Consider the following 27,622-nt stretch of genomic DNA (forward strand, 5'->3'; position numbering starts at 1 on the left):
CACCGCGATGAACGGTGGCCCCCGCTTGCCGCAACTAGAGAAAGCCCTCGCACAGAAACGAAGACCCAACACAGCCAAAAATAAATAAATAAAAATTTTTAAAAAAAACAAAAAAAAACTCCACAATAAGAAAACAACCTAATTTAAAAATGGGCCAAAGAAGATATACAGATGGCAAATAGGCATATGAAAAGATGCTCTACATTATATATCATCAGGGAAATGCAAATTAAAAACACAATGAGATATCACTGTACACCTATTAACATGGTCAAAATCCAGAACACTGACAACACCAAATGCTGGTGAAAATGTGGAGCAAGAAGAACTCTCATTCATTGCTTATGGGAAAGAGAAATGGTACATCCACTTTGGAAGACAGTTTGGGGATTTCTTACAAAACTAAACAGTCTAACCATCCAATCCAGCAATCACACTCCTGGGTATTTACCCAAAGGAGTTGGAAATTTATGTCCACACAAAAAACTGCACGTGGATGTTTACAGCAGCTTTATTCATAATTGTCTGAACTTGGAAGCAACCAAGATGCCCATTAGTAGGTGAATGGATAAACTGTGGTACATCTAGACCATGGACCATTACTCAGTACTAAAAAGAAATGAGCTATCAAGCCATGAAAAGATATGAAGGAACTTTAAATGACTAACACTAGTGAAAGAAGGTAATATGAAAAGACTACATATTGCTTGATTCCAACCATATGCCATTCAAGACAGGCAAAACTACAGCGACAAAAAAAAGATCAATGGTTGCCAGAGGTTGTGGGACAGGGATGAATAACCAGAGCACAGAGGACTTCTAGGGCAGTGAAAATACTCTGTATGATACCACAGTGATGGACAAATGTCATTGTTCAAGCACATAGAATGTGCAACACCAAAAAAAGAAAAAAATCATTAGCCACTAAGGAAATGCAATTCAAACCCACGATGAGATACCACTTTACACCTACTAAGATGGCTAGAATAAAAAAGACAGATAACAACAAGTGTTGACAAGCATATAGAAAAATTGGAACCCTCATACACTGCTGGTAAATGGTATCACTTCAGAAAAAAGCCTGTCAGTTCTTCAAATGGTTAAACACAGAGTTACCATATGACTCAGCAATTCTACTTCTAGGCATATACCCAAAAGAAATGCAAACATATGTCCACATAAAAACTTGTACAGGATAGCTCATGGCAGCATTATTCATAATGGCTAAAAGGTGCAAACATCCTAGGGTAAACTGGCATGGAGAGATGGTGACAGATCTGAAAGAATGATGTGATCCTTTGGAAACAGAAGGAGCTGTGAGAATTGAGATGACCTATCTAGAGTCTACTAAGGGAGAGAAGAAATCTCTTGCCTTCTGGGAGAAGGAAAGGCTGTATCTCTGAATGGGAAGAGATGTTAGATGTTAAGTGGGTCATCTATGTGAAGGCGTGGACGCTGGAGGGGCTTGGGTACATGGCTGTCAACACCACAGGAAACTTGAACAGCAGTAGAGTGGGAAGAAGCCTTTGAGGAGAAAGTGGGTAAGAAGTCCACGAAAGCTCCAAAGGAAATAGAGTTCAGGGGCCCAGGAAAATGTGGCAGGAGCTAGAACCGATAATCTCTTTGTAATAATTCTAAGTGGAAAAGTCATTGTTTATATAACTAATTCCTTTACCATAGAAATTTAGGTTTCTATTTTTTCCCGTATTTTAGATAATGAAGCAATAGATTTGTTCATATGCACAGCCTTTTTTTCCCCATATTTAAAATGATTATTGAGGCCAGATTTTTTAAAATTACAGGGTCATGTTGCCTTCCAAAAGAGTTATACTAATTTACGTCACTACCTCCAATATAGGCTGAGAGTTTATTTCAAGGCAGCCTTATTACCACTACTTTTCCTGTTTTTAAGTGCTTTTAAAAATTCTATAAATTTTATAAAAATTTCAAATATAAGGAGAAAAAAAAATCATTCTTATATAATCCTGTTACACCGAGATAACCACTAGTAACACTCTGAAGGGTACCTCTCAATGCCTTGGCTCTCACCATCTGTTAATTGAAAATTGTAATACTATTTATCTCATAGGGTTACAGCCATCATTAAATGAACATACATCTGTATGTTTGTGTATACACACACACAAGCACAGTATTCTCTCTTTATTCATCAATTAATATACTTGCTCTTATTTAACATAAACCACACCTATATAACTGCTTTTCAGAAAGGCTGTATCAATTTATTCTGTCCCCAGTAGTATTAGAGATAAAAGAAACTTGGTAATTTGCTATTTTCTTGATTAACTAGTGAAGCTAAATTTTTCCAACGTGCGTTGACTTTTAGAATTTCCTCTGGTATGTGATCCTTTTATGCTACCCCTGACCCCTGGCTTAAAAAAAAAACTAACTACTTCTATATTACAAATATGGCAAGAGGGAGATTTTCTTGGTGGGCCTCACCTAGTCAGGTAGGCCCTTTAAAAGCGAGTGTTTTCTCTGGTTAGTCACAGAACTGGAGATTCAAGAGACACATGCCAGCTGGCCTAAAAGAAAGCAAACATCTAGGTGGTGAACTGGCACTCCAGACGGCCTCTAGGAACTGAAAGCAGTCCCTGGCTGATCGGCAGCAGGAAAATGAGGACCAGAGTCTTATAACTGCAGGGAAGTGAATTCTGCCAACAACCAGTGAACTTGGAAGAGAAGCCTCAGGCCCAGATGAGAACCGCATCTCCAGCTGATATCTTGATTTCAGCCAGGCAAAACCCTGAGCAGAGAATCCAGTCATGCCAAGCCCAGACTTCTGACCTACAGAAACTGAGATAAGAAATGTTGTTGTTGTTTTTCCCCCCTCCATTCAAGATTGGCTTTTATTTAGCATAACTAAATATCCAAATACAAACAGTTTCTATGTGCTAGACCCCAAAAGGTTATTTTCCAAAGAATCAATAAAAACAAAAATACATTTCCAAGTTTAATATGTCTTTTTTCCCCACTTTAATAGAACATTTTTTTTTTTTACGATATATCTAAGAATTTAGTCTGTTCAGAATATTTTTTGGCAAAAAAATCAGTTGTAAAATACATGTAAACTTTGTCTACAGCCTTTTCTGAGTTTTCAACACTCATGTCCCCGATAGTAGAACACACAAATGAGTCAGTTATACAGAGACTTGATCAATTTAGTATTTTCTAAGTCATTTCATGTTTAATGTAGTTCAGATCCAAATTTCCACTCACCCTCTCGTCTTCCCAAGGATGGCATACAGGTTAGAACTACGTGAATTCCATATATCAGTGGGGAAGGAGTGTCTGACCCAAAGCCATCCCTGGTCATTGATCCATGAGCTCTTCCATTTCCTTATCTTGTTACATCTGTTGGTGCTCTTCTTAGTCATTCTTCCCCCTTCTGCAAACATTCAGATGCTCTCTCATACTTTTCTCTGGGGTTTTGACTGCATGTGTTCCTCTTCCACTGGGTCATGGAACCTTTATAAGGACCAACAGCAGACCAATGTTTCTTCTATTGCTCTTCTTTCAGGATCTGCTTCGTCTGCAGGGCTAAAATCACGGTATCAGCAGGGCTGATTTCTTCTGGAGGCTCTAGGGGAGAATCCACTTTCTTGCTCCTTCCAGCTTCTAGAAGCTGCTGGCATTTCTTGGTTCCTGGCCACATCACTCCAGAAATTTTGACGTTTTTAAGCTGCTACATTTGTGGTAATGTTATGAAACAGAAAACTAATACAATGTGAAATTTACTTTGGTGTATAGTAAGAACACCTTGTTTTTGGATGATCAAATCTGAGATAAGTACTATAGTATGCAAATTGGAGTGTATATATGGCTTAGGCCCTCAATTAGCAGACAGATGTATTTTACTTGCCCTTTTGGCCTGTATAGTTTTCAGCCTAAACTATTTCAAAAATGTTTGAATTACTTGCCAAGATTTAAAAAATCTGGAAACTCCACATAAATTCTGAATTTCTGGTTTCTCTTGAAACACCACAAGAAAAAAAAAAAAAGGAAACCTGGGCTAGTTTTCCAAGTGGTTGTACCTAAGTAATGGATGTCCCTTTTGAAAGAGACAAGTCACACTCCAGTTTGCCAGAGCATCCACCATTCCCTGATGTCCCCAATCCTGAAGCTCAGTTATCACTTATCATTGTGGCAATGCTGTTATTATAACCTAGTCCATTTCACTCGTTTATTTTACCTGTCTGGCCTCTGTTGGCAGTATATACGTATCCACTTGAATAGAGCTTAGAGATCTTAAGGATACCATGCCTCTTCCAATACCCATACCAACTACACTTTAGGTAGATGATGAACAGCAACAAATTAAACTCTGGAAGATGGTAAATAAAATACTCTGTATTCAAAAGAGAGGAGAGATCCATCTGATTTCAGATTGACTAGAGGTGGGGTTAATATTGTCATAAAGCTTAAGAAACCTGATTTACGTTCTCAACTAAGTGGAAGATCATTTAACCTATTGAGAGGTGTGCCATGGAACAATCTCATTTTAGGAACTTGCAACTTAGAAAGATAAGGTGGAGAATGGGGAATTATTTGAGAAAGCAAAAGCACCATCAACTGTCCACCTCTAATAGAAATGGAACTTGCTTAGAGAACATCACTCAATTTACAAACAGACTTGCGGACAGCTTTTTAGGGCCCATGTACAGAAGCACCTCTAATCTCAAAAACAAAACTTGGAATTCCCAAAGGAATTAATTTACTGAATATCCAGGCACTGAGCTAGGTATGTGTTAGGGATTCAGTGATGAAACCAGATAGGCATGGTGCTGCCCTCAGAAAACTTAGTGCAGTGGGACAGGGCAAGTGCACAGCTGAAGCCTCTAAAGTACAGACGAAGCCACTGCAGTCCCCAGAAAATGTTTAGAGAAGATTCTATCATTAAATAACATCCATCAGTACAGTTTCTTTAAAAAGTCGGGCTTCAAGGATCACTGCCTTGTGCTTGGTGGGCCAGAGCGAGTTTGAGTTGTAAAATTTAGCTGCCCGACTTCAAGTGATTTTGTGTTCTCTTTTTGTATGACTAGGATGTCTTCCCATAATGATTCCTCTTATGCTGTGACTAACAGTAAGCTGTTTTTGGCTGGATTTAGTATTAGCTTTGGCTGCTTCAACAAAAATTCACCTGCAGAGAAAAATGACAGAAGGGTACAGATCTAATTTCCCTTTAAACAATTAAACTATTGGGTATGTATTTAAAAGGACAAGTAACGAATATTTACTGTGTTTAAAAGGAATTCAGTAATATCTCTAAGAATGGATTTGCCTCTCCTTCTAAAAGATAGTGGTGACTACTTTAAGAGTACGTTTTTCTACAACACCATAAAGTCATTGTGCATTTTGATTTCAGGGAAGGTGGCTACTTCAGTGTTATTTTTTTCATGAATAAATGACAGATCCAGTATTTGCACGTTTTAAAATGAATACGGTCCATGTGGGAAAATGTACCTTGACACTTTTACTCCTACTTCACACATCCTACACAAAGATCAATTCTGGGTGGATTGAGGATATAAATGTACAGGAGGGAACACAATAAAGCATTTAGAAGAAAACCTTGAGAACATCTTCATGACCTACAAGTGGGCAAAGATTTTAGAAGATAATACAAAAAGTACTAACCATAAGAAAAATTAATGTGAACATTAAAATTAAGTTAATGTCTGCTTAGCAAAAGATACCAATAAAGGAGTAAAAAGGAAGGCTATATAAAGGGAGAATATTTGTAATACATATATCTAAGAAGAATCCATAACCAGAATATATAAAAGAACCCCTACAAATAAGAAAATAATCATCCGATAGAAAATAATGCATAAAAAACTTCAAGATTCTTCACAAAAGAAGATATTCAATGGCTAATAAATACATGAAAAGAGAGCAATATCATTAGCCATCAGGTAAACTCAAGGCAAAGCTACAGTGTGATATCAGTACATACAAACTAGAAGGGTGAAAAAAGAAAAAACAGAATAATAACTGGTACTCTCATACACTGGTGGTGGGCATGGAGTGGCACTACCACAGATGCATTTGGCAGTATCTACTAAAGCTGACCATAGGCACACCCAGGGACCCAGCAATTCTTCTTCTCGATACAGAAATGTGCACTCATGTTCACCAAGAGAGGTAATAGACTGTTCATAGCAAACAGTTAGTGACAGCCAAAAAGTGGCTATATGGTGGATATCCCTTAACTTTAAGTAAGTTTCCTTACTGTTAGAAATTTAATTTGCTTCCAATTTTTCTACATAGTGAATAATGTTGCAACAAACATCTTCTTAACATACCTTTTTCTATCTTTTGAAATATTTCCTTAGGAGTGATTTTTAATATATACTTCCATACGGCTACCCAAGTGAGTTATACCAATGAATACAGCCTCAATACTAAAAAAGGACCAATTTCATCACACCCACAGCAACATATTAAAACTTAAATCTTTTTCACTAATCTAAAAGTCAGGGAGGCAATATACTTAGCTTTAAAAATTTTGCATTTCTTTGATTATAAGGATAATTGCCTCCTCTAATATCCTCTTTCATAAGGGCATCATGGGCAAAAGAGCACCTAAGTTTTTATTACTACCCATGATGGTGACCAAAGGGTCTTGATAGAAAATTTTATTGCAATCACGAGAACCAAAATATCCACAAAGCAATTCCAATCTTCCCCATCAAATTTAGTAGGCTTTCCTTCTCTCTTGTGAAACTTCTACTTTGAGAACTTTAACACTTTTCCTCTGGAAAACCAGCAAACTTCTGGATAGAAGAAAGCTCCATACTCTGCTTCTGTTTCTTCATAAAAACTCTAGAAAAGGTAATGACTCAAGGCCCTGGCTCTTATTAAGTTGACAGCTTCTTTCAGGACAGCTGGCAGAGTTTTCTCATACCGAGTACCCTAATGTAAAAAGCAATGAGTCATAACAGTGTATAGACTTCAGCAAAACCAGATGTGTTGCCAAACATCACAGGTGAGACATACACAGCATACCAAGAAATTTCTTTCAAAGATTTTCTGGAAAAGTAAACTTTTCACCACTTGGGAGATGTCAAAGACTTTTTAATATTTCCTATAAGGGCTCACAAATAGGAATTCTTGGATACGGTCAGCATCGTGTAGATTACTTTCATCCAGTTGAATGCTGATGAGAAATGGGACAGCTGTCAATTCCTCATTAACCTGCCTCAAAACATTAGAGGAAACATTTTGAAGTAATGACATCATTTATAGAGACAAAGCTTTAGCATTTCTTTTCTGTTCTAGGCCACAAACCAGATTGACCATTCCAGGGTACAAAGATTCACTAAGGTCTTTCGAAATGTATATGGCTTCTATACTTTCCAACGCAACAAGCAACCTCATAGGATGCTTCTGCATTAGGGACAAATCCAAGTTAAATATAAGTACCCATCAAGCCTTCTAATGAAAAAAATTCACAGTAATCAATGTATATTCATGATAAACAGATATGAGATGCCTTTAGCCTTCCTGAGTTCACCCTTTCATAGGCCAGGATTTTATCCCACATGAAATTCTGTGGCTCTCACATCAACCATGCAAAATACCTATAATCATTAAGATTAGATATCACTTCTTTAATTCCTGCCCAAGGAAAACTACTCTAAATGTAAACTGTTAACAATGATGATCATATTGTAATAACACTTCTTTCAAGTGAAATAATACTTTACACTTTAATTTGACATAAAATAATAATTTTTTTTTACAAAGACAACTTTAAAAGAAACAGTAAGAAACTTCAAGAACAAAATTTACTTATTTTTACTAGGGTCACAGATCCCTAAAGTATATTAATAGATTTCATGGAGTCTAAAAATAACTTAAGTGGTAAAGGTTAATGAAAGACCCACTGGGGGAGACAAAGACAATTAAGATATCCCATGCACAGCCAGAAAATACTGAAAAAAAAAAAAAAATCCCCTGGTAGGTAAGAGCACTGACTTCAGAGAAGGAACTTAAAAGCAAAGAAATCCTGAATAGGATTGGAAACTGTATGGTAAAGGTGGGGGTCAGGGGTCAAAACAAGAGGAGGAAAATTAGAATCCTGCAAGATTAAAAAAAAAAAAGGATACACAACTCCTCCCCTTCTATAGCCTCTTCTCTTCAGAAAAAAAAAAGAAAAATTTACTGCACTAGTAGAAGAGGGCTATCATGAACCTATCATAAACTACAAAGCTAGTAAACCATTGCAAACCACCAGCACTGTCCACAGAAATACTAAGGCAGTCTTTACCTACTTAAAACACATAGTATAAAAAGAAAACAAGGGGCTTCCCTGGTAGCACAGTGGTTGAGAATCTGCCTGCCAATGCAGGGGACACGGGTTCGAGCCCTGGTCTGGGAAGATCCCACATGCCGTGAAGCAACTAGGCCCGTGAGCCACAACTACTGAGCCTGCGCGACTGGAGCCTGTGCTCCGCAACAAGAGAGGCCGCGATAGTGAGAGGCCCGCACACCGCAATGAAGAGTGGTCCCCGCTTGCCACAACTAGAGAAAGCCCTCACACAGAAACGAAGACCCAACACAGCCATAAATAAATAAATAAATAAATAAATAAATAAATAAAAAATAAATACTGGGTCATGATAAATGACACTTTAAAAAAAAAAAAAGAAAACAAAAAATGAGAATCTCAACAATTCAGTTTATGGAAACCCTCTCATCCCCACAAACAATGGTAAAACAGAAGGAAACTGGAACACAACACTAAACTTAATTAAATGTCCTCAAACAAGCAACTGGGGATATGACAAAACACCTCGAAAAAGAAACTCAAAAACTAAGAACAGAAATGGACAAAAAGTAGAAAAAAAAATAAGAGTTGACTGATCTCAGAAAAGAAATACAAAAAAGTGACAAAATTATGTCAGAAATGAAGACCATATTACAAGGTGCATGAGGAATAACAGATTCTAATGAAAACATGATAATGAATGTTGAAGAAAAGGAGAAAACAAATACAATGAAAAGGAAATTTTAAAAAGTAAAAAGGATCAGTGAGAATGTGGTTGAAATGAATGTGGTTGAAATGGCAAACAAGGTCCAGTTTTCTTACAATTACGGCATCTAAAAAAGATACACAAGACAATGGAAGAGAAATAATATTAAAACTATAATCTAAGAAAACTTTCTAGACTCTACATACTGAAAGAGCTCATTAGATACAATGAAAACTAACTCACAATGAAAAACTTCAATACATATCCTTGTAAAACTATTTGACTTTAAAGATAAATAAGGAATCTTTACAGCCTTGATACAAAGATCAAATACCTTATAAAGGCAAGGGAATTCAACTAGTATCAAACCTCTCAAAAAACAATATAAAAAGCCAGGCAATAATGGAAGAGGATTTTTTTTTTAAACTCAAAGAATGAACACATGAACCAAGAACTTATATACAAATCAAGCTGACTCTCAAGGTAAGAAAAAATTTTAAATTAAGCAGTTTTAAACATGCAAGATACTCTGTACCCATAAGCCTTTCTTAAGGAATCAACCTATTCAAAGATGAACTTCATCCATTCAAGATATAACTGGGAGAACTTAAGCAAAAAGACTGGCAGTGAACATTTAATATGTTTAAACACTGATCGAGAAAAGGTAGACATGGGTTGAAGAATAAGATATTATATGCTATAGGCTATATGTTATGAATTTATGTTCTGTCAGAGTAAAAATGGGGAAAGAAGGGAGAGGAAAAGAGGAAAGAAGAATAGTTCATTGAATGTTATATGAAAAATAGATAGGAGTTATAGGCAATTGGTAGGAATTAAAAGACACCATTAAAAATAGACAAATCAGATAGTAAAAGATGAAGACAAGAGGGGATTAGAGGTATTTAAGAAAGTAAAATTGGAAGGTTAACACTTAAACTACAAAACTTATTAAACTCCAAAAGAAGTTTAAATATAGAAGGAAAGAAAACAACGTAAAGAAATAAACACAGCAAATATAACACACACGATTATAACTTAAAATAATATGATAGAGTTAAGACAAAAAAGCTTTCAGTTTTACAAACAGATGCAAATGGGTTTAACTCAGTTATTTTAAAAAATTTTTTCAATTTAGTTCACAAAATGAGACCCCCAAATATGTTATATATAAGAAACACACCCAAAACAAAATGATTCAGCAAGGCTAAAAATAAAGGAATGAGCAAAGACAGGTATACCAAGCAAATGAATATAATAAGAGATAAGGAGGACAGTGTGTATGTGATACTGATGTCAGACATAGAAGAATGCAAACTAAAAAGAACTAAATATGACAAAGGAGAAACTTTTTAATGCTAGAAATCACGGTTTAAAATGAAGGCATTATAATTATGAATAGCTATGTAATAACACTGCAATCATCTTTATAAAAGCAAGAGCCCAAAGAAATACAGAAAGAAAAAAAGAAAAAAGACACACTAATAAGAGATCAAGTGGATAAAAATAAGGATATAGAAAACCTAAACAGCATAATAAGATAGATATTTTGGATACAAATTAAACTTTACATCTTAATATTACAGACTAAACCTTCCTCTCAAGCATACATGGGACATTCACAAAAAAGATTATATCTTAGGTTTATACATAAAATATAAGCAAGTTCCATAAAGTAGAAATATTACAATGTTTTCCAACTACAATGCAATAAAGCTAAAAATTATTAACAGTAACAAAGAAGGGTACCTCCAACTGAAATAAATCTATTTATCTATTATTTATCCAATAATAAACAATTAAAATTATTAGTGGTTAAAAGGGAAATACAAAACACAATTAATGAATTCCTAAAAAATAATAATACTATAAATCAATCTCTGGTATATCAGTCTTAAAATATGTGACCAAAGTAAAATCCACAGCTTTAGCTAATTTTATCAATAAAAATGAAAGAATAAATATAAATTAAATTCCTGGTTAAAAGCTAGGAAGAAATAACAAAATAAGCCAAAAGCAAGCATAATGAGGAAAATAATAGAAGAAAATGAAATAATAATGGAACTAGAAACAGAGATTATTAAGGCAGAAAACAGAAAAAGAACAGATCTAACTATAATTAATAGCTCAAAATCTATTTTTTGAAAAATATCAACAAAATAGGCAAACCACTAGCTAACAAAGTGGTTAAAAAAAAAAAAAAAAGAGCAAAAGCACAAATATACAAAACAAGAAATGATAGGGGGGAAATATCTAGTGAAAAAACACTGAAATAACCATTAGGAAAAAAATCATAAGAATCTATTTTGTAGACACTGCTACAAATAAATTTGAAGACCTACGTGAAACTGGTAACTTGCTTGGCAAATAGTTTACTAAAACTGAACTCCTTAGAGACAGAATATTGAAACAGACCATTCTCCTTTAAAGAAAGCTATTAAGGACCTACCCTAACAAAAAAGCACCAGGTCCAGATGGTTTCACAGAGTGAAACCTTCAAAAACTAGCTTGTTAAAATGCTCTCTAAATTTTTCCAGATAAGTGAAAAGGAGGAAAACTTTTTATTTAATATGAAACATCAATACGTAAACCTGATAAAGACAATGCAAAATAAACTGTGCATTAATTATCACTCATCAATATTTATGTAAAAATACTAAACAGAATATTAGGAAACAGAATCCAATACCATATTGAAAGAATGACACATCATAACCAAGTGATATTTATTTCAGGAATACAAAATTGGCTCAATATTAACGAATCCATTAATATACTAAAAGATTCAAAGGAGAAAATTATATAATCATCTTCATAAAGGTTAAAAAAAGCTTTCCAATAAAATTCAACACTCTTTCCTAATGAAAAACACTCAAGAAAACAGCAATCAAGGGATATTTCCTGTTATGAACTGAATGTATTGCTCCAAATTCATACATTGAAGTCTCAACCCCTAGTGTGACTGTGTTTAGAGACAAGGCCTTTATGGAGGTAGTTAAGGTTAAATGAGGTCTTAAGAGTAGGGTCTTAATCTGATAAGACTAGTGTCCTTATAAGAAGAGACATGAGAGAATAAGGCTCTTCCTCTCTCTCTCCTCTGAGACCTCTAGCCTCCAGAAACTGAGAATAAATTTCTCTTGTTGAAGCCATCTGGTCTGTGGTATTTTGTTACGGCAGTCTAAGCTGACTAAGACACTTAACATTTCCACTAAGACCAGGAACAAGTAAAAGATGCCCACCATCTCCATTACTGTTTAACATGGTATTGATTGGTGGTATTAGCCAAAGTAATTAGATAAGATAAATCAATCATAGGCATAAGAATTGGAAAAGAAGTAGTAAAACTCTATTTGCAGATGTGATTATGTACCCAGAAATCCCTAGAAAGTGAGTGATAAAACTAACTGAAACAATAAAATTAAAAAAAACCTCAGTAAAGTGGCAGGATATAAAATCAACATATAGAAATCAACAGTCTTCATATAATTAGAAACCAGAGGACATAATGGCAAAATAAAACAAAACAAAAACACCTCCACTTACAACAGCAACAAAGAAGATAAAATATTTAGGAATAATTTTAGCAAAAAATACGTAAAACCTACATGAGAAAAAGTTTAAAATACTCCTGAAAGACAACAAAATTAGATTTGAACAATGGAAAAAAAGCAGCTCTTATTCTTAAACAGGATGACTCAACATCATAAAGACAATTTACAAACAACATAATCCCAATAAAAAAATACCAACAACGATTTTTATGATGTTGGACAGTTGACAGATAAATTAACAGGCAAGAATAGCCAGGAAAATGCCAGAAGTGAATATCTATAATGGGAGACTAGCCAGATAAGACATTAAGACACACTATAAAGCCTCTATAATTAAAACTCTGAGGTTCTGGTATATGACTAAATAGACAAGTGGAACACAACAGAAAGTCCAGAAACAGATCCCAAGTACATACAGAATTTGAGTATATGATAAAGGTAGTATTTCAAACCACTGGGGCAAAGGCAGACTTTTAAATGCCTGGTGCTAGGACAAGTGGTTAATCATCTGGAAAAAATACAATTAGATCTACACTTCATACCATAAAAGAGAATATCTCCAAGTGGACCAGGGATCTAAATATAAAAAAAGAAACCACATAAATGTACCAAAAGAAAACATGGGTAAATTTACGTTTAACAGGGATATAGAGAGAGGCTTTCCAAATATGACTCAGAATCCAGATGCAAAAGACTGATGAATTTACTACATTTAAAAAATTTTACATGGCAAAAAACCCCACTATAAATAAGCTTCATAAACAAAGTCAAAAGACAACTGACAAACTAGGAGAAATTGTTTGCATCATATATCACATGGAGGCTAATATCACTAAAAGATAAAAGAATTCCTAATACCTAAGAGAAACAAAGACCAAAAAACCTGAAAGAGCGGGCAATGTTTTTTTTTAAAAAAATGGACCTTCAACATATAAATAAAAGGTTCAGGATGGATAAACAACAAGGTCCTATTGTACAGCACAGGGAACTATATTCAATATCCTCTGATAAACCATAATGGCAAAGAACATGAAAAAGAATATATATGTATAACTGAGTCACGTTGCTGTACAGCAGAAATTAAACACAACACTGTAAATCAATTATACTTCAGTAAAAATTTTAAAAAATAAATAAAAGGTCCCATCTTCCTCATAGTAAGAGAAATGCAAATTACAACTATACTGGGATATCATTTCTCACCTATCAGTGGGAAAAACTTACCAAGCATGACAACACACTCTGTTGGCAAGGCTGTGGAAAAGCAGGCATTTTTATGCCCTGCTGGTGGAAATGTAAATTGGCACAATCCTTGTAGAGGGGAATTTGGCAATAGCTAACAAATCTATGTATACACTTACCTTTTGAACCAATAATTACACTTCAGGAACTTACTCTGAAGATACACCTCCAAGAATACAAAAACACATATGCATTAAGTTATCTATTGCAGCACTGTTTGTAACCGTAGAATAACAGAAGCAATCTATATATCCAGATATAAATGAGTGGTTAAACCACAGTACATTCACACTATGGAGTTCTCTGTGGCTGTAAAAAGAATAAGGACTATCTCTATGAACTGATGTGGAATGATTTCCAGGATACATTGTTAAGTGGGAGAAAAAACAAAGTAGGAAAGAATATCAATAGTATGTTAGGGTTTTTTTATAAGGGGAAATAAAATCTAAATATATCATTTGTACAAAAAAGGAAGTAGAAAAGATAAAACAAAGACTAATACAACTGGTTAGCTACAGGGGGTGGGTGAGGATGGGGTGGAAAGGACAGAAAATATGGAGTGAAGTAGGAAGGACTGTCACTCATCTAAGTATATCTTTCTGTACAGTTCTAACTTTGAGAACCATAAATGTTTCATGTACATTGTTTCATGAACATGTAAATGTTTCACATTCTCAACAAAAGAAAAAGAAAACTAACTAGAGAAAAAGCCTACAATGGAATATGAACAGAAGTCAGTGAACCAAACTGTACTACAAATGGATAATAACATAACCACACTGGAGGGCAGGAGGTGGTGGGGGAAATCTAGCCCAGGCAATACTGAACACAGTATTTAGATTAAAGGTCCTCAGGTTAAGACTAAGCAAGTATGGATTCTAGGTAGCAGGCTTCTTTGATTTAGAAGCATGGATTAGTAATTCTGAAACTATTTTCTGTGTATTATAGCACTAAACAAATAAGTTAACTAAGTACATATACTGTAGACAACAGAAGCTAGATACCTCATTGTCAGAGAAGTGATTACCAGTATGAAAAAGGAAGGAAGAGAATGAACCTGGTGAAGCTGGATTAGGGTTAAAGGTATCAGTATGAACTCATGCTTTTAAATAAATATCGGTAGATAAATATAAAAAGATATAATGTGCGTACCTGTATATACGTAAGTACATATATACATATATTTATCTACTAAATCTATCTGCTAATAGGGCATGGCAGCCAACTGGCCTGAAGTTACAGACTAGATATTGATTTCTAATACCATTTTCCACTAAAAAGAAACAGGATTCCTTGAAGAAATGGATGATTTCAGGATTGAGACAGGACAAGTACAAGACAAATCGAGAATATCCTGTGCCAGACCAGAAGGAAGTACTTAAAAAATGATGAGGACATCACAAAAGGAGACAGGAGCTAGTCTGAAGAGGCTCCCAATGGAAATTTGGGACAATATGAGAGTCAAAACAAATGATAGTAAAGGATGATAAACAACGGACTAACACAAGAATCCATGAGTCCACACCGGTACAAACAAATAACTAGGAGAGAAGGAAAAGTTCATTTTTTCAGTAGGGAAGAAAAACCTAATCAACATAAAAGGAATGATGACATAAGAAAACCACCGTTGACAATTATCATAATAACAACTGATTCAGAAAAGAATCATTAATGGATGCCAAAACTAGTGGGTGCAAGTTTAGTAAGTAACAGAGTATTTACATCATTTCAAAGAGTCTCCCCACGATATGCATATTGATTGTGAAGGGAAACATAGCTACAGTGTAGAAATCTGGGCGATATCACCTTAGCCAATAGATCAAAGTTAACATCACCAGGAATGAGACAAATCAAAATTGTGAGCCTCCTGATCGGAAGTACTGAGAACAACACATCTGTGGCATTCCTGCAAAAGTCTGTAACCTGAATCTAATCATGAGGAAACATCAGACAATCCAAATTAAGAAATATCCTACAAAATGACTGGCCTATCTATTTCAAAAATGTCAACGTAACAAAACACAAGGAGTGACCAAGGAACTGTCCACTCCTTTAATCTCCAAAGTAATGGAGACTAAGAAGATGTGACAACTGAATGCAATACATAATCTGAGAATTTCTTTTGCTATAAAGGACATTATTTGTACAACTGGAGAAATTTGAGCAGCTCCTGTAGCTCAGTCCTACATCAATGTTAATTTCCTTAATTGTGATAACTGTTTTGTGGTCATGTAAAGAGAATGCCCTAGTTTTTAGGAAGTAAACACAATATACAGGGGTAAAGGAACATCACGCACTTTCAAGCGTGAAAGTACTCTCAGTTTAGAAAAAGAGTGTATGCTTGTGGGGGAAAGGGATAAGGCAAATGTGGTAAAATGGTAACATTTGGAAAACTGGGTGAAATGTTTATGGAAATTATCCCATTTTTGCAAATTCTCTATTAAGTCTAAAATTATGTCAAAATAGTCAGTTCCCTGGTGGCCTAGTGGTCAGAATTCTGGGCTTTCACTATCATGGTCCGGGTTCAATCCCTGGTAGGGGAACTGAGATCCTGCAAGCTGTCACATGGCCAAAAAAAAAAAAAAAATTTATGTCAAAATAAATAGCTAAAAGGAAAAAGTTAATGTTTATTAAAAAGTTGCTAGTTTCAACAGTTTGCAGTAAGGAGACCATGTAGTAAAAGATTAAGGAGTAATAGCTGGTATCTATTACTCTATAGCCTAGTGGTTGAGATTATGGACTTTGCTATTAGCCAGACCTTAGTTCAAGTCCCAATTCTGCTTATATGACTTTGGGCAAGTTGCTTACCTTCTCTGATCTTCTATTTATCTGTTTTATGGGAATAATGTACAGGATTCTTGTAGGATTCAATGGTATCAAGTGTGTCAAGGGCTTACAGTAAAAGACACCAATTCTGGAGCCAGACTGCTTAGGTTTGAATCCCACTTAGCAATTTGCTAGCTGTGTGACCTTGGGGAAGTTATTCAACCTCTCTGTGCCTCAGTTCTCTCATCAGTAATAAATGGGGGTGATAAAAGTATCTATCTCAAGGGTTCTTGTGAGGACTAAATAAGTTAATTGATAAAAGTGATTTGAGTAGTACCTGGCACATAGCAAGCACTGCATGCATGGTAGTTATTTTCATTATTAGCCTGAGCCTCTACAGAATAGGAATTCAAAAAATATTAGCAATCATTATCATCATTAAATACCTAATATTATCATCACTATACCTTTTTCAAGAGGTCTGGTGGTAAAGAGAAAGAAAATTTATTTTTTCTCTTAAACTAGGAAGACCTAAGCATATTAGAGAGAAAGGGGACAAACAATACAGAAAGAGAAACTTTTTTGAAAACACAAGAGACATGGAATCATTTACCAGATGAAGCCCTGAGGACCTCAGTTTCCCTCTCTGTAAATGTCATCTGAAGACTTAAGAGACAACTTTAAAAGGTACTTTGATGAAGGTATAAGACAGAATGTTACATCTTTAAATATAACTTTGAACACACAGACACACATTTACATTTCTTCTACAGAATGCATTTTCCTTTAATAGCTACTAGGTTTTAAAATATTTAGCTTCTCTTTCAGAGATCCATCCACAATATCTCTCATCCCGAAAAAAGTTCATTTAAAATGGAAATTTTAAGCAAAATCTAGGAAGAAAATATATACAATAGAGTGAGAAAAGGTTACACATAAGCAAAGATTTTTCTTCTTAATATGGTTTTAAATTTCATTTTTGGACTAGTTATCAACAATATCCATTGGGGAAATGATGCTAGTAGATGTCTATGGACCAATATGAAAAGATGTCTAAATATTAAGAGAGAAAAAAACAAGTTGCAAAATAGTTTGGAGATATATATTTATATATGTACAGAAAAAGTTAAGATTAATAATGAATGATTTTACTTTAATTTTCATCTTTACAGAGCAACCACTATGTTTCAGACACCAGGGATTAAAGAATAATCAAAATGGAAAAGTAAAATTCAAGACACAATGGAATTTTCTCATTCTAATACAATCTGCCTAAAAAAGGGACAGACCTAGAGAGCCAATCTTAACTCTATCATTAAACACATCCTGTTTGTCAGTGAAATGAGTACCACTACACTAATTTCACAAAGATTTCTGGACAGTCTAGCTATTTAGAAAGTTGTTATATAAAATCATAATAAACTCATATATTTAAATAATATTACCCATTATTGCCCATTCCAAAAAAATAGAAAATAACTGTCCAAAAGTGCTTTATCAGTTAAAACACATTCTAATGAATTTATGATTTAAAAAGTGATTCCTTGAGAAACCATTCTTCCTTTTATTTTCTTTTCTTGATTATTCCATAATACCATCCCTCAGGGGAGAAAAGTCCCTAAAATTAACACCTATAGAGAAAAAACCCAAAAATCTAAGCTTTATACCAAAATAGGAAACATTTTTATAGGAAAATGCAGCTCATTTGAACCTGCCTCTGTTCAGAAGGGACCCTGAGAAAAGACAATATAGGAAAAAGAGGATTCTTTACCATAATCACTGGAATCTTGATGCCCACATGTATTTGTTTCTGTTCTGTAATTCCTGGCATATCTACTTTAACCAGAAGAGTTATTCTTGAATGACCTTTATTTCTCTGCGATGTCAGGAAAGTTACTTTTCTACCACCAACCACAAACTGCTCCCCAAATGGAGGACCAGTGGATATATAGTAGGTGGTGATGGGGGGGAGGAGCAGAACTAAAGCCCAACAGGAACCATCATCACTTGGTCCCCTTGACCTTTCTACAGCTTTCCATTCACCTGTATGAAGAGAGAATAAGGAAAAAACCAATGGAAATAAGGGAGAGCTGAGTAGTGGACACCTACTACACCCCAAGCACTGTAAAATATTATTTCATTTAATCTTCCTACAGTACTGATGATGACTTTGAAGTCTGGGCTGATGACTTGTAGAAAGAATTCTCAGCAAGTTAAGTCCGGGAGCTGTGATGAGAACCCAGTGAGTGATTTAAATAAAACCTGTGCTCAATTTTTTTCCCATGTCACTCTTCCTGCCTAGCAACATGACACTACTTATTGTCCAAATACATAATCCTATGGTTTTCTTTTTTAACAAAAAGCACTTTCAGTATGGAAATTTTCAAAACTACATCAAAGTAGAGAGATGTACTCCCATGTGCCCATGGCTCAGCTTCACCCGTGTGCCATTCTGGTTTCACCTGCCCTCTTCCTACCATTTTTTCTCTGAAATATTTAAAAACAAATCAGAGACGTTTTGTTTGAACTTCAAAATGTCTCTAACAAATCAGATCTTGAATACACAAATATAACATTACCACAGAATTTGAGATTCTGCTTTTCTCAAAAATGTCCTCTCGGGCTTCCCTGGTGGCGCAGTGGTTGAGAGTCTGCCTGCCAGTGCAGGGGACATGGGTTCGGGTCCTGGTCTGGGAAGTTCCCACATGCCGCGGAGCAACTGGGCCCGTGAGCCACAGTTACTGAGCCTGCGCGTCTGGAGCCTGTGCTCCGCAACAAGAGAGGCCGCGATAGTGAGAGGCCCGCGCACCGCGATGAAGAGTGGCCCCCACTTGCCACAACTAGAGAAAGCCCTCGCACAGAAACGAAGACCCAACACAGCCATAAATAAATGAATTAAACCTTAAAAAAAAAAAAAAAAAAATGTCCTCTCGCAGTCAGTTAGTTTGAATCAAGACCTAAACAAGGTCACAAGGTCCACACACGACTTTCGGAAGACGTATCTCTAAATGAATGACAGTTCCCCCGACCTCCTCCCCTTTACATATAAGTGGCATTTTTAAAAAAAGGAGTCTTTATGGTTGATAAAATGTGTTTCTCTAGCTCCTTTATTTCGTGTAAACTGCTAGGGGCGTGATCAGATTGTGGTTCACATTTTTTCATTATTGTTTCAAGACTGCTGAGGTGGTTTCACTTACTCCCTACTGCATCTCCTCAGGAGGCACTTAATATGCAACTGTCTTCTATCAGTATTACAGTAATAGTGTTTTCTAGATCCTCAGGCGATTCGAGTTTCTAAAAGCTTATCCAAGACCATATATTCGTGGCAATATGCACGTGGTGATCAAGCACCCAGGTTAATCAAGAGTTGATTGGGAGACAACAGAGGTTATCAATCAGCAGCCAGGGAAGCAGGCCAGGAATTTTTCCTCTCATAGATAAGAGGCCAAAAAGTGGAGAAGAGATGAAGGGTTTGACTAGAGACGGAGAGGAGGCCAGAAGATGAACATGATGCTTAAAGAACAAGATAGTGGGCTCCATTTATAGTTCTGAAAGACATTTTACACACCTGTATCAATAAGTCTTTCCAAATAAAACTCACAGAGAATTTTAGAGTTCTTCATGTTATAATGTTATTTCACCAAGACAGCCTTACAAATTTTGCTATGTTTCCTGCTTCAGAGAAAGGTGCTGATCTCTAAGCCAAAGGTTCTCAACTTGACTTCAAAGTATATTCTCCTGGGAAGCTTTAAAAATACTGAGGTGTGGGTCCCACCGAATCAATTCTGATTCAACTGCTCTAGAATGGGGACCAGGTATATAGTGTTATTTAAAAGTCTTCCCAAGTGACTCTAATATGCAGCCATAATTGAGAACCAGCTGCTCTTAGCTAAGAATAAAGACAACAGCAGCTAATATTTACTAAGCATATATTATATGTCAGGTACAGTTCTAAGCACTTTACATGTACTAGTTCATGCCCTATTTTACAAGTGAGGAAACAGAGATCAGGTAACTCGCCCAAGGTCACACGGCAAGCTAACAGCAGAAGTATTTAATATCAGGAAGTTTGGATCCAAAACCCATGCTCTTAATTACCATGATACACTGACTCCTAAGCATGAATTATACTTACATTCTTTAACTGCAAATAGAATGATCAAAGAAAAACAAAATGAACAAAAAAAGATAACTAACTTCCTCCTCCTCAGAAGCAGTACAGTGGCATCTTGTTGCAAAGGTACCAACACACGCTTATTAGAAAAGTGAATAAACAGATAAGAATTTTCTCTTCCCAAAAGAACATTCAAATTTGAGATTTCCACACATTTCAATAATTTCCCACATATCCTATACAGCATAGTTATTCAATGTTAAGTATCAAACATTGCTTCAGTTTTAAAACTTGGGGCAATGATGTATTGAAAATTTCCTACCTATTTCGGTTCTGCTAACTCCAATTCCATTATAAATTCTCAAGTAATTAAAGTGACAAGAAGCAGAATCTTCAATGTCAAAGTCACCAAATTTGATGCGCACTCGCTCTCCCATCTTTACACGGATCTCCCATTCGCAAACAGTGCTGTTAGGATAGGTCTGTGGGTAGTTTATGGACGTCAGGGTTCCACTTTCAGGGCCTAGTACAGTATGTCCACATCCATCACCTTTAAAAAAAAAAAGTTAAAAGAACGATAAATTATTCTTTACATCTTTAACTTACACTACAAATAATCAGGATTTTGTGTGAAGATTTTAAAATATGTATGACATCAGATATTTTGTACCACCAATACCTTCCTTACATAAGATAAAACAGATAACATAGTTCTTAGTAGATCTACTCACAGGAGCCAGGAGAAGCCAGGTTAGGTCAAAATAATCAATGATTACCTTTATAATTTATGAGTTCAAAGAACTTTCCAATCAAAATAAATAGAAGTAAACATAACTTAGCAATAATTATATATATATGTCATAATAAATCCAGTCTTTAAGAGTATCAATTCTTTGTAATTGTTCAAAATAAATGTCAACTATAAAAATAAATGTATATGATCAGCTTCATCTATTTAGTTACAAATAGCACAAACCCCTTCAAAAATCCCTGTGAGAAGTCAAATGATTTCTAAAAACACTTAAACTATACTAAAGATTATGCAGATTTCTGACCATATTACACGATGCAAGGCATTCCTTCTTGAAGGCATTAAAGCAATATTTCATAGTTTAATTTTATGTTCTACTGAAATTTGACTTTTCAGTAGTCCCTCCCCAAAAGCCTCATTTTCCCCTATAGAATGATGACAAAAAACCAGTTTATTAGACTTATTAAAGATTAGTAAAATGACCTTCATATCTTGGTAGCAGCATTAAATAATTAAGCAAATGCTCCAGAAATTTCTTCAGCAACTGAATATGGAAACAGTTAACACATTGTTTGTAAAAATCAAATATCTGCATTCTTCCCTTTATCATAAAATTTGACATTCTACTGAGCACCTGGAAGGAGGCGTTAATACTGATTAAGAAGTTTTAGCTGCTGCTCCAATTGCACCGCTTAGCGTTCCTAACGATGGGATTCAAATGAATGTCTTTTTAATAGGAAAATGAATACATCCTTTCAAAATAATAGTATTTTCTCTTTCAAAAGAGCTATTTATAATCACCTTTTGGAAGAGTTCAGAACTTAAAACAAAGAAAACTATATTAGAAGTGACACTTCTGAGTTTTAACCTCAATATGGATACAGATGGGTGTAACAGAATTTTATATTATCTTGATTTTTTATTTTTAAGAACAATGTAGTGCTGATATCATTTACTAGAACAGATGAAAGCTTTAAAAGCCTATGAATAAGAAAACAGTATCTACAAGTAGTAGTTGCAAAATGTTTATTAACTGAATGAATAAGGAAACTGTACATTAACCTATGAAAAAGTTATCTCAAACTAGTCTCAAAACTAGCTTTAAGGAAGGAACAACAACTCTGTACCTAGATTCTGATGACAATACTTCATTCTTTTGCTGATAAAGAAATTTTATTGCCAAATCCACACTAGTACTGTTACTTAGCCTGCTTTCACAGGTCAACCAGCAATCTGGCTTCTTAAACAAATCTCTCTCGCGCAAAGTTTAGCTTTTAACCAACATTAAACTTCAGCTATCTTCTACACTTGCCTTGACTCCACACACGAGAACTAGGCATAGCAGTTCAATAATATCATAACACGTAACGGCACCATTAAAAAAACCTGTGAGTTTTTGTGTGACATAGCCACTGATCTTTTGCAAATATAAAACTTAGAATGTTATACAACTCAGAGGAAAAGAAAAATAACCACAAATTTCCCCTGAAACTACGATGAAAATACCTTGAATATCTCTATTGGATATTATCTAAATTAAAAACATAAGGATATAAAAACCTCCCTTGTGAAAATAAATGAATTGTAATATAAATAACTTTTGAATAATCATTAACATTTTTCCTTAGAGAAAAAGACAACCATCATAAGACAGATCTTCTAAAAATATGAAACTAGCCAAAAATGTTCTCTTACTACTGAAAAGATGAAAACGAGCTTTCTGGAAGTGTTTCAATCTTTAAAAAGTAGCCCTGAATAAATGAAGTAACTCAAACTATAAATGTATTTTCTTTAGTAAGTATGAAACTAAGGCAGCTTCTTAAGTGATTAGAAGTGTTGATGGATTTCAGAAAGCCCAGAATTTTGCTATTAACAGCTGAAGTCAGGACTTAGTAATGGCAGATTGTCGCATTTAATGTATTCCCCACAGGCTATTATTTAACTTAAAGTTGTCATGTTAAAATGAATTTTATAAAAAGACTACAAGCAGAGTGTTAGGAGCAATTCTTAAATATCTTTATGCTCATAATTATGTTTGATTCTCAATAAACACACAAAATGTTTTCTGCCCTTTCCTCCATACAGCATAGGTCCTACAAAAGTTAACAAAGTAAATACTAACTGATGAAAAACAGGACTTTTGCATGCATGGTGATGAAGAAAACAATTAAAATGGAGCTGTCTTTTTTCAGCATCTTGTGTAGGGGGAGGGCATGAACAGTCCACAAGTAACGTGCCAAGAATGTTCTAAAATATGTGATGGAGTTCAGAGCTTCCTCCTCTCGCAAACAAGACGATACGTACCAGAAACTAAAGTTAAAAGAAAGTCTCAAATCTACTGCAATGCACAAATTTGCATGTTCCATATTTCCAAGACTATTTGATAAGTGTAACCTGACTAGATAAATAGCTTAGCTGGCCTGGCCAAATACCTACGGCTATGAAGTACATGTTTCGAATATTCCAGTTGGAAAGGGACACTAGGCCAGCAGTTTTCAAATGTTTTTCTCTCTTATTCCAAAGTAAGAAATGTATTTTACACCTTGACTCAAGTGTCTTAAATATATCTTCCTGACCCACTAAAGGGTCCCCACCTGTGCAACGAACAACACTGTACTAGGCATCCAAAGGTGACACTGTTGAATTCTCAAATCAGAAAAAGACCTTGTCCTCACTTTTACCCCCAAATTAGAACATGTGCTTCCAGTTTATTTTTACAGTTCTTAAAAGCGAAGCCTATTCTACACCAAAATACTTAAAATGGGACAAAATATTTAAAAGTAACACTAAAATCTGGAAAATATTATCAACAAATCACCTAATACACTGAGAGCAGGGGTTCTCAAATGTGGGTGGAGGACACTGGAACAATTCTGGGGTGGGGGGGTGCCACAGGCATCCAGTGGGTAGAGGCCAGGAATGCTGCTGAAGTATCTTACAATGCACACGACAGCTCCCCAGAGTAAAGGGTGATGCATCCTAAAAGTCAAATAGTGTGGAGGTTGAGACGGGCTGACGTAGAGCAAGGGTTAGGACATCTCCAACAGAAGATCTGGGTTAGTTCTTTTTCCTTTGGCTCAAAGAGTAATGCTGTTCTACTTGCTAAGGGTACAACCCAGGGAACAGTCTTCCCCACAAGGTCAAAGAAGTAAACAGAATGCTTTATTTTTCTTTAAGTTAAAGGAAAAAAAAGGTCCTTCTTATTAGTCTGCAGCCCTCAAGTATTTTTCTTGGTCAGGGGCCCTCATTTAACATTGGGGTTTGAAAAAGGATGGTAATAGGGTCAGGAAGTAAGAGTCTCCAGATTTTCTGCTTAGTTTTGTAACTGGAAAGAATAATCATCTGTGACCAGGCTAATACCACCTACTATTACTCATTTTTACAAGGCAGAATTGACAAAGAGAGTGTAACCACTACTGGAAAAATAATTTTCAAAATGGGTATTGTAGGACCATACACTCACTCTCACCAACAACGCCACATCGACAACTCCTTCTCCTTCTCCAACTCCATCGTCACCACCATCACTGTCAGCTTCTTCTTCTCCTCCCCCCCCCACCCCCGCAGATGGTCTCCACCAGACTATAACTGACCATAAGGGGTAGAAGCCTGTAAATGTAATTTTTGAATTTTAATTTTATTTCAGTGGAGAAAAAACACTGGAATTTGATCTCACTGCCCCGTTGTTTGGCTGCAGATTTATCTAGGGGATTACTCATAGAACATGTGTTCGCTTCCTCTGAAGACTGTCAGGTCAGATGTGTTAAGCCAGATACAAATTTTGATACTGTTCCAGGAAAATAGCTGAGTAATTTTTTTTAACTACTTTTCCCTAGAGAAAACACAAAGAACATTAATTTAAATAATAATGAATTAATACAACAAAGAACACATGCTTATTTTAGGCTGCTTTCTAAACTTCAAACCAAGTATGTTTTTTGGATAAATATGTGCTCATGATGCTGATTTTATGAGACTCTCCAGCTAACCCCATATTTTAGTCACATTACTAATAAAATAATATAAGTTATCTTAATTATTTAATTTTATTAACATGAATACTGTATGACTTCTAAAAATACTTTCTTTAACAAGAACAAAGACAAAAGCAGGAAGCTTGCACAAATATTCCAAAAATGTAGAGCAATGTAACTTTCATTACAATTCTTAGAAACTAGGAAAGGTTTATACTTTTCCAATAAGCTTTCAAGGAATTTTCGTCACTGTGAACGGGTGAGTTTGACTATATACTCCCTCTAAATAAGTGTCACTTCTGTCACATCTTGTAACACATCTGTGAGATCTTATAATAAACTGAAAAAAAAGGCATTTAGAGAGTAGAAAAGTGTTCAAAAGAATAACTTGCAAGCGTTAACAAGGATATCCTATTTCATTTGACTACAATGAAGATTTTTAATCTATTATTTAGCACTGTGAATTTTTAGACTAAAAAGTACTATACCAGTCCTGTTACTTTAAGATTTTAAAGTTGCATCACAACAATCTCAAAAAGATAATTCAAGGTCCTATTTTAATTTACTCATTTTTTTTTTAATACTGCCTAAGACGGATATGCACTGAGAGCCTAAAGAGGGTTACTGTGGCAATTTAAAGGAAAAGAAATAGCTCTCAGCTCAAGCTTTTTTAAGCCCACACTCATCTCTGCATGTGTGATAATTTACAAAACTGAATCACATGAAGGAATGTGAGATGTATAAATCCTCTTCAATCCCCACCAAGCACACACTCTATGTAGTACATAATGGTTAAGCAAATTGGTTCTGGAGTCATGTGATGAATTTAAATGCCCTACCTACCACTCACTGTGACCTTGAGAAGGCTGTTTACTGATGGCTAAAGCTGAGTTTTGTAAAATGGGTATACTAACATCTCAAACCACAGAGGGTAAGAATTTAAAGATACTGTATGAAAACAACTACTATCGAGGGCCTAACCCATACTAATGTGTTCAATAAATGTTTGAGGGTAATTATGGTCATAAAAGACCAGAAAGGCTTTTGCTCATCCCATGTAGGTCTGGTGCGTTTGGCCACAGCCTAGCTAAGGTATCAGAACAATGGCTCATTACTTTAGAAGATTTATATCAGCTTTAAAGCTTCAAGTACAGTGTCCTGTGAAAAGTGTAAATCATGAGAAAGTAATTCTCACCAATCTTCTCCCCAGTGACCTCTACTTCACTTCAGTAACTCATGAAACCACAGCCTAGACTGTTTTTGCCATTACCGGAGATTACTCCCACCTGTGAAATTTCAACAACTTTAATGTCTCACTCTTTCGGTCAGTCTCCTGACCCTTCTGCTCTCTTACACCCACTGCACACTTTCTGTGAACTCCTCTCTTTGCTCCCCATCTACTGTCTTGCCCTAGCCTCATTTCTTTCCCTACCCAGCCTGGACCTCATGTCCAGTGTGTGAACTACACTCTTCCTGGTACCTTCACTTCCTTGCCACTATGTCCTTCTTGAGGATCTGCCTGGCAAGTCCTCCACCCTGGATCACATGATCTCTCTTTGCCCAGGAGCTGAGCACTACTGGGAAAAAAATCACACAATCCAGGGAATAGTTGTCATTAGAGTAATAGGTTCTGATCTCAGATGGGCACTGAAAGCCACTCAGTATTCTCTTACTCAGTGGTTCTCAAAATTTAGTCAACATTAGAACCACCTAAGGGCTATTTAACGTAAAGGTTCTCAGGCCCCCATCTCTGTCTCCATAGATCCTAATAAATATGTCAGAAACATTACCTGAAACTTGGAAACAGGTTAAAAAAATAAAGGTGAGCAGCAGATCCTTTAAATGTCATAGAGGCCAAAAGCTGCCCAAGGATTATAGGGCAAAATACTTAATTGGATTTGTTATTTATCATTGATTAAAGGTCCCAGTCTTGGCTACACATAAACTTGTAGATTGTTGTCTTGTACAGATGCATATAATTTCTGTATAGTTGAAAAAAATAATCCCACATGTTAGAGTTTATGGCCCTACTGGCCACTGAACAGTTTTAGCCATCTAATCTAGCAATCACAGCCTAAAACTACCTATCTAAACACCTAGTTTCTCAAATATTCTTTGGACATGTTTCAACTTCTTACTGGTTCCTTCATTAATTAATGAGTTGAATAAAATCTTTGACATGTGTTAATTTTATATTTGCATGACAGGTATAATTTTGCCTTTTTTTG

At 35.4% G+C, this 27,622-nt stretch overlaps 1 protein-coding gene across 1 annotated transcript in view; it reads right to left on the reverse strand.

The window, feature by feature from the left end:
• The window catches only part of DCBLD2 (discoidin, CUB and LCCL domain containing 2), a 92,661-nt gene that overhangs the window by 52,523 nt on the left and 12,516 nt on the right, over positions 1–27,622 (reverse strand). Inside the window, exon 2 of the mRNA XM_082392084.1 lies at positions 20,992–21,219. Within this exon, the coding sequence (XP_082248210.1) occupies positions 20,992–21,219 (228 nt within the window). The remainder of the gene's footprint in view (positions 1–20,991; positions 21,220–27,622) is intronic.

This window comes from Balaenoptera borealis (genome assembly GCF_965194805.1).
Source record: "Balaenoptera borealis genome assembly, chromosome: 5".
In the NCBI taxonomy this organism is placed as follows: Eukaryota; Metazoa; Chordata; class Mammalia; order Artiodactyla; family Balaenopteridae; genus Balaenoptera; species Balaenoptera borealis.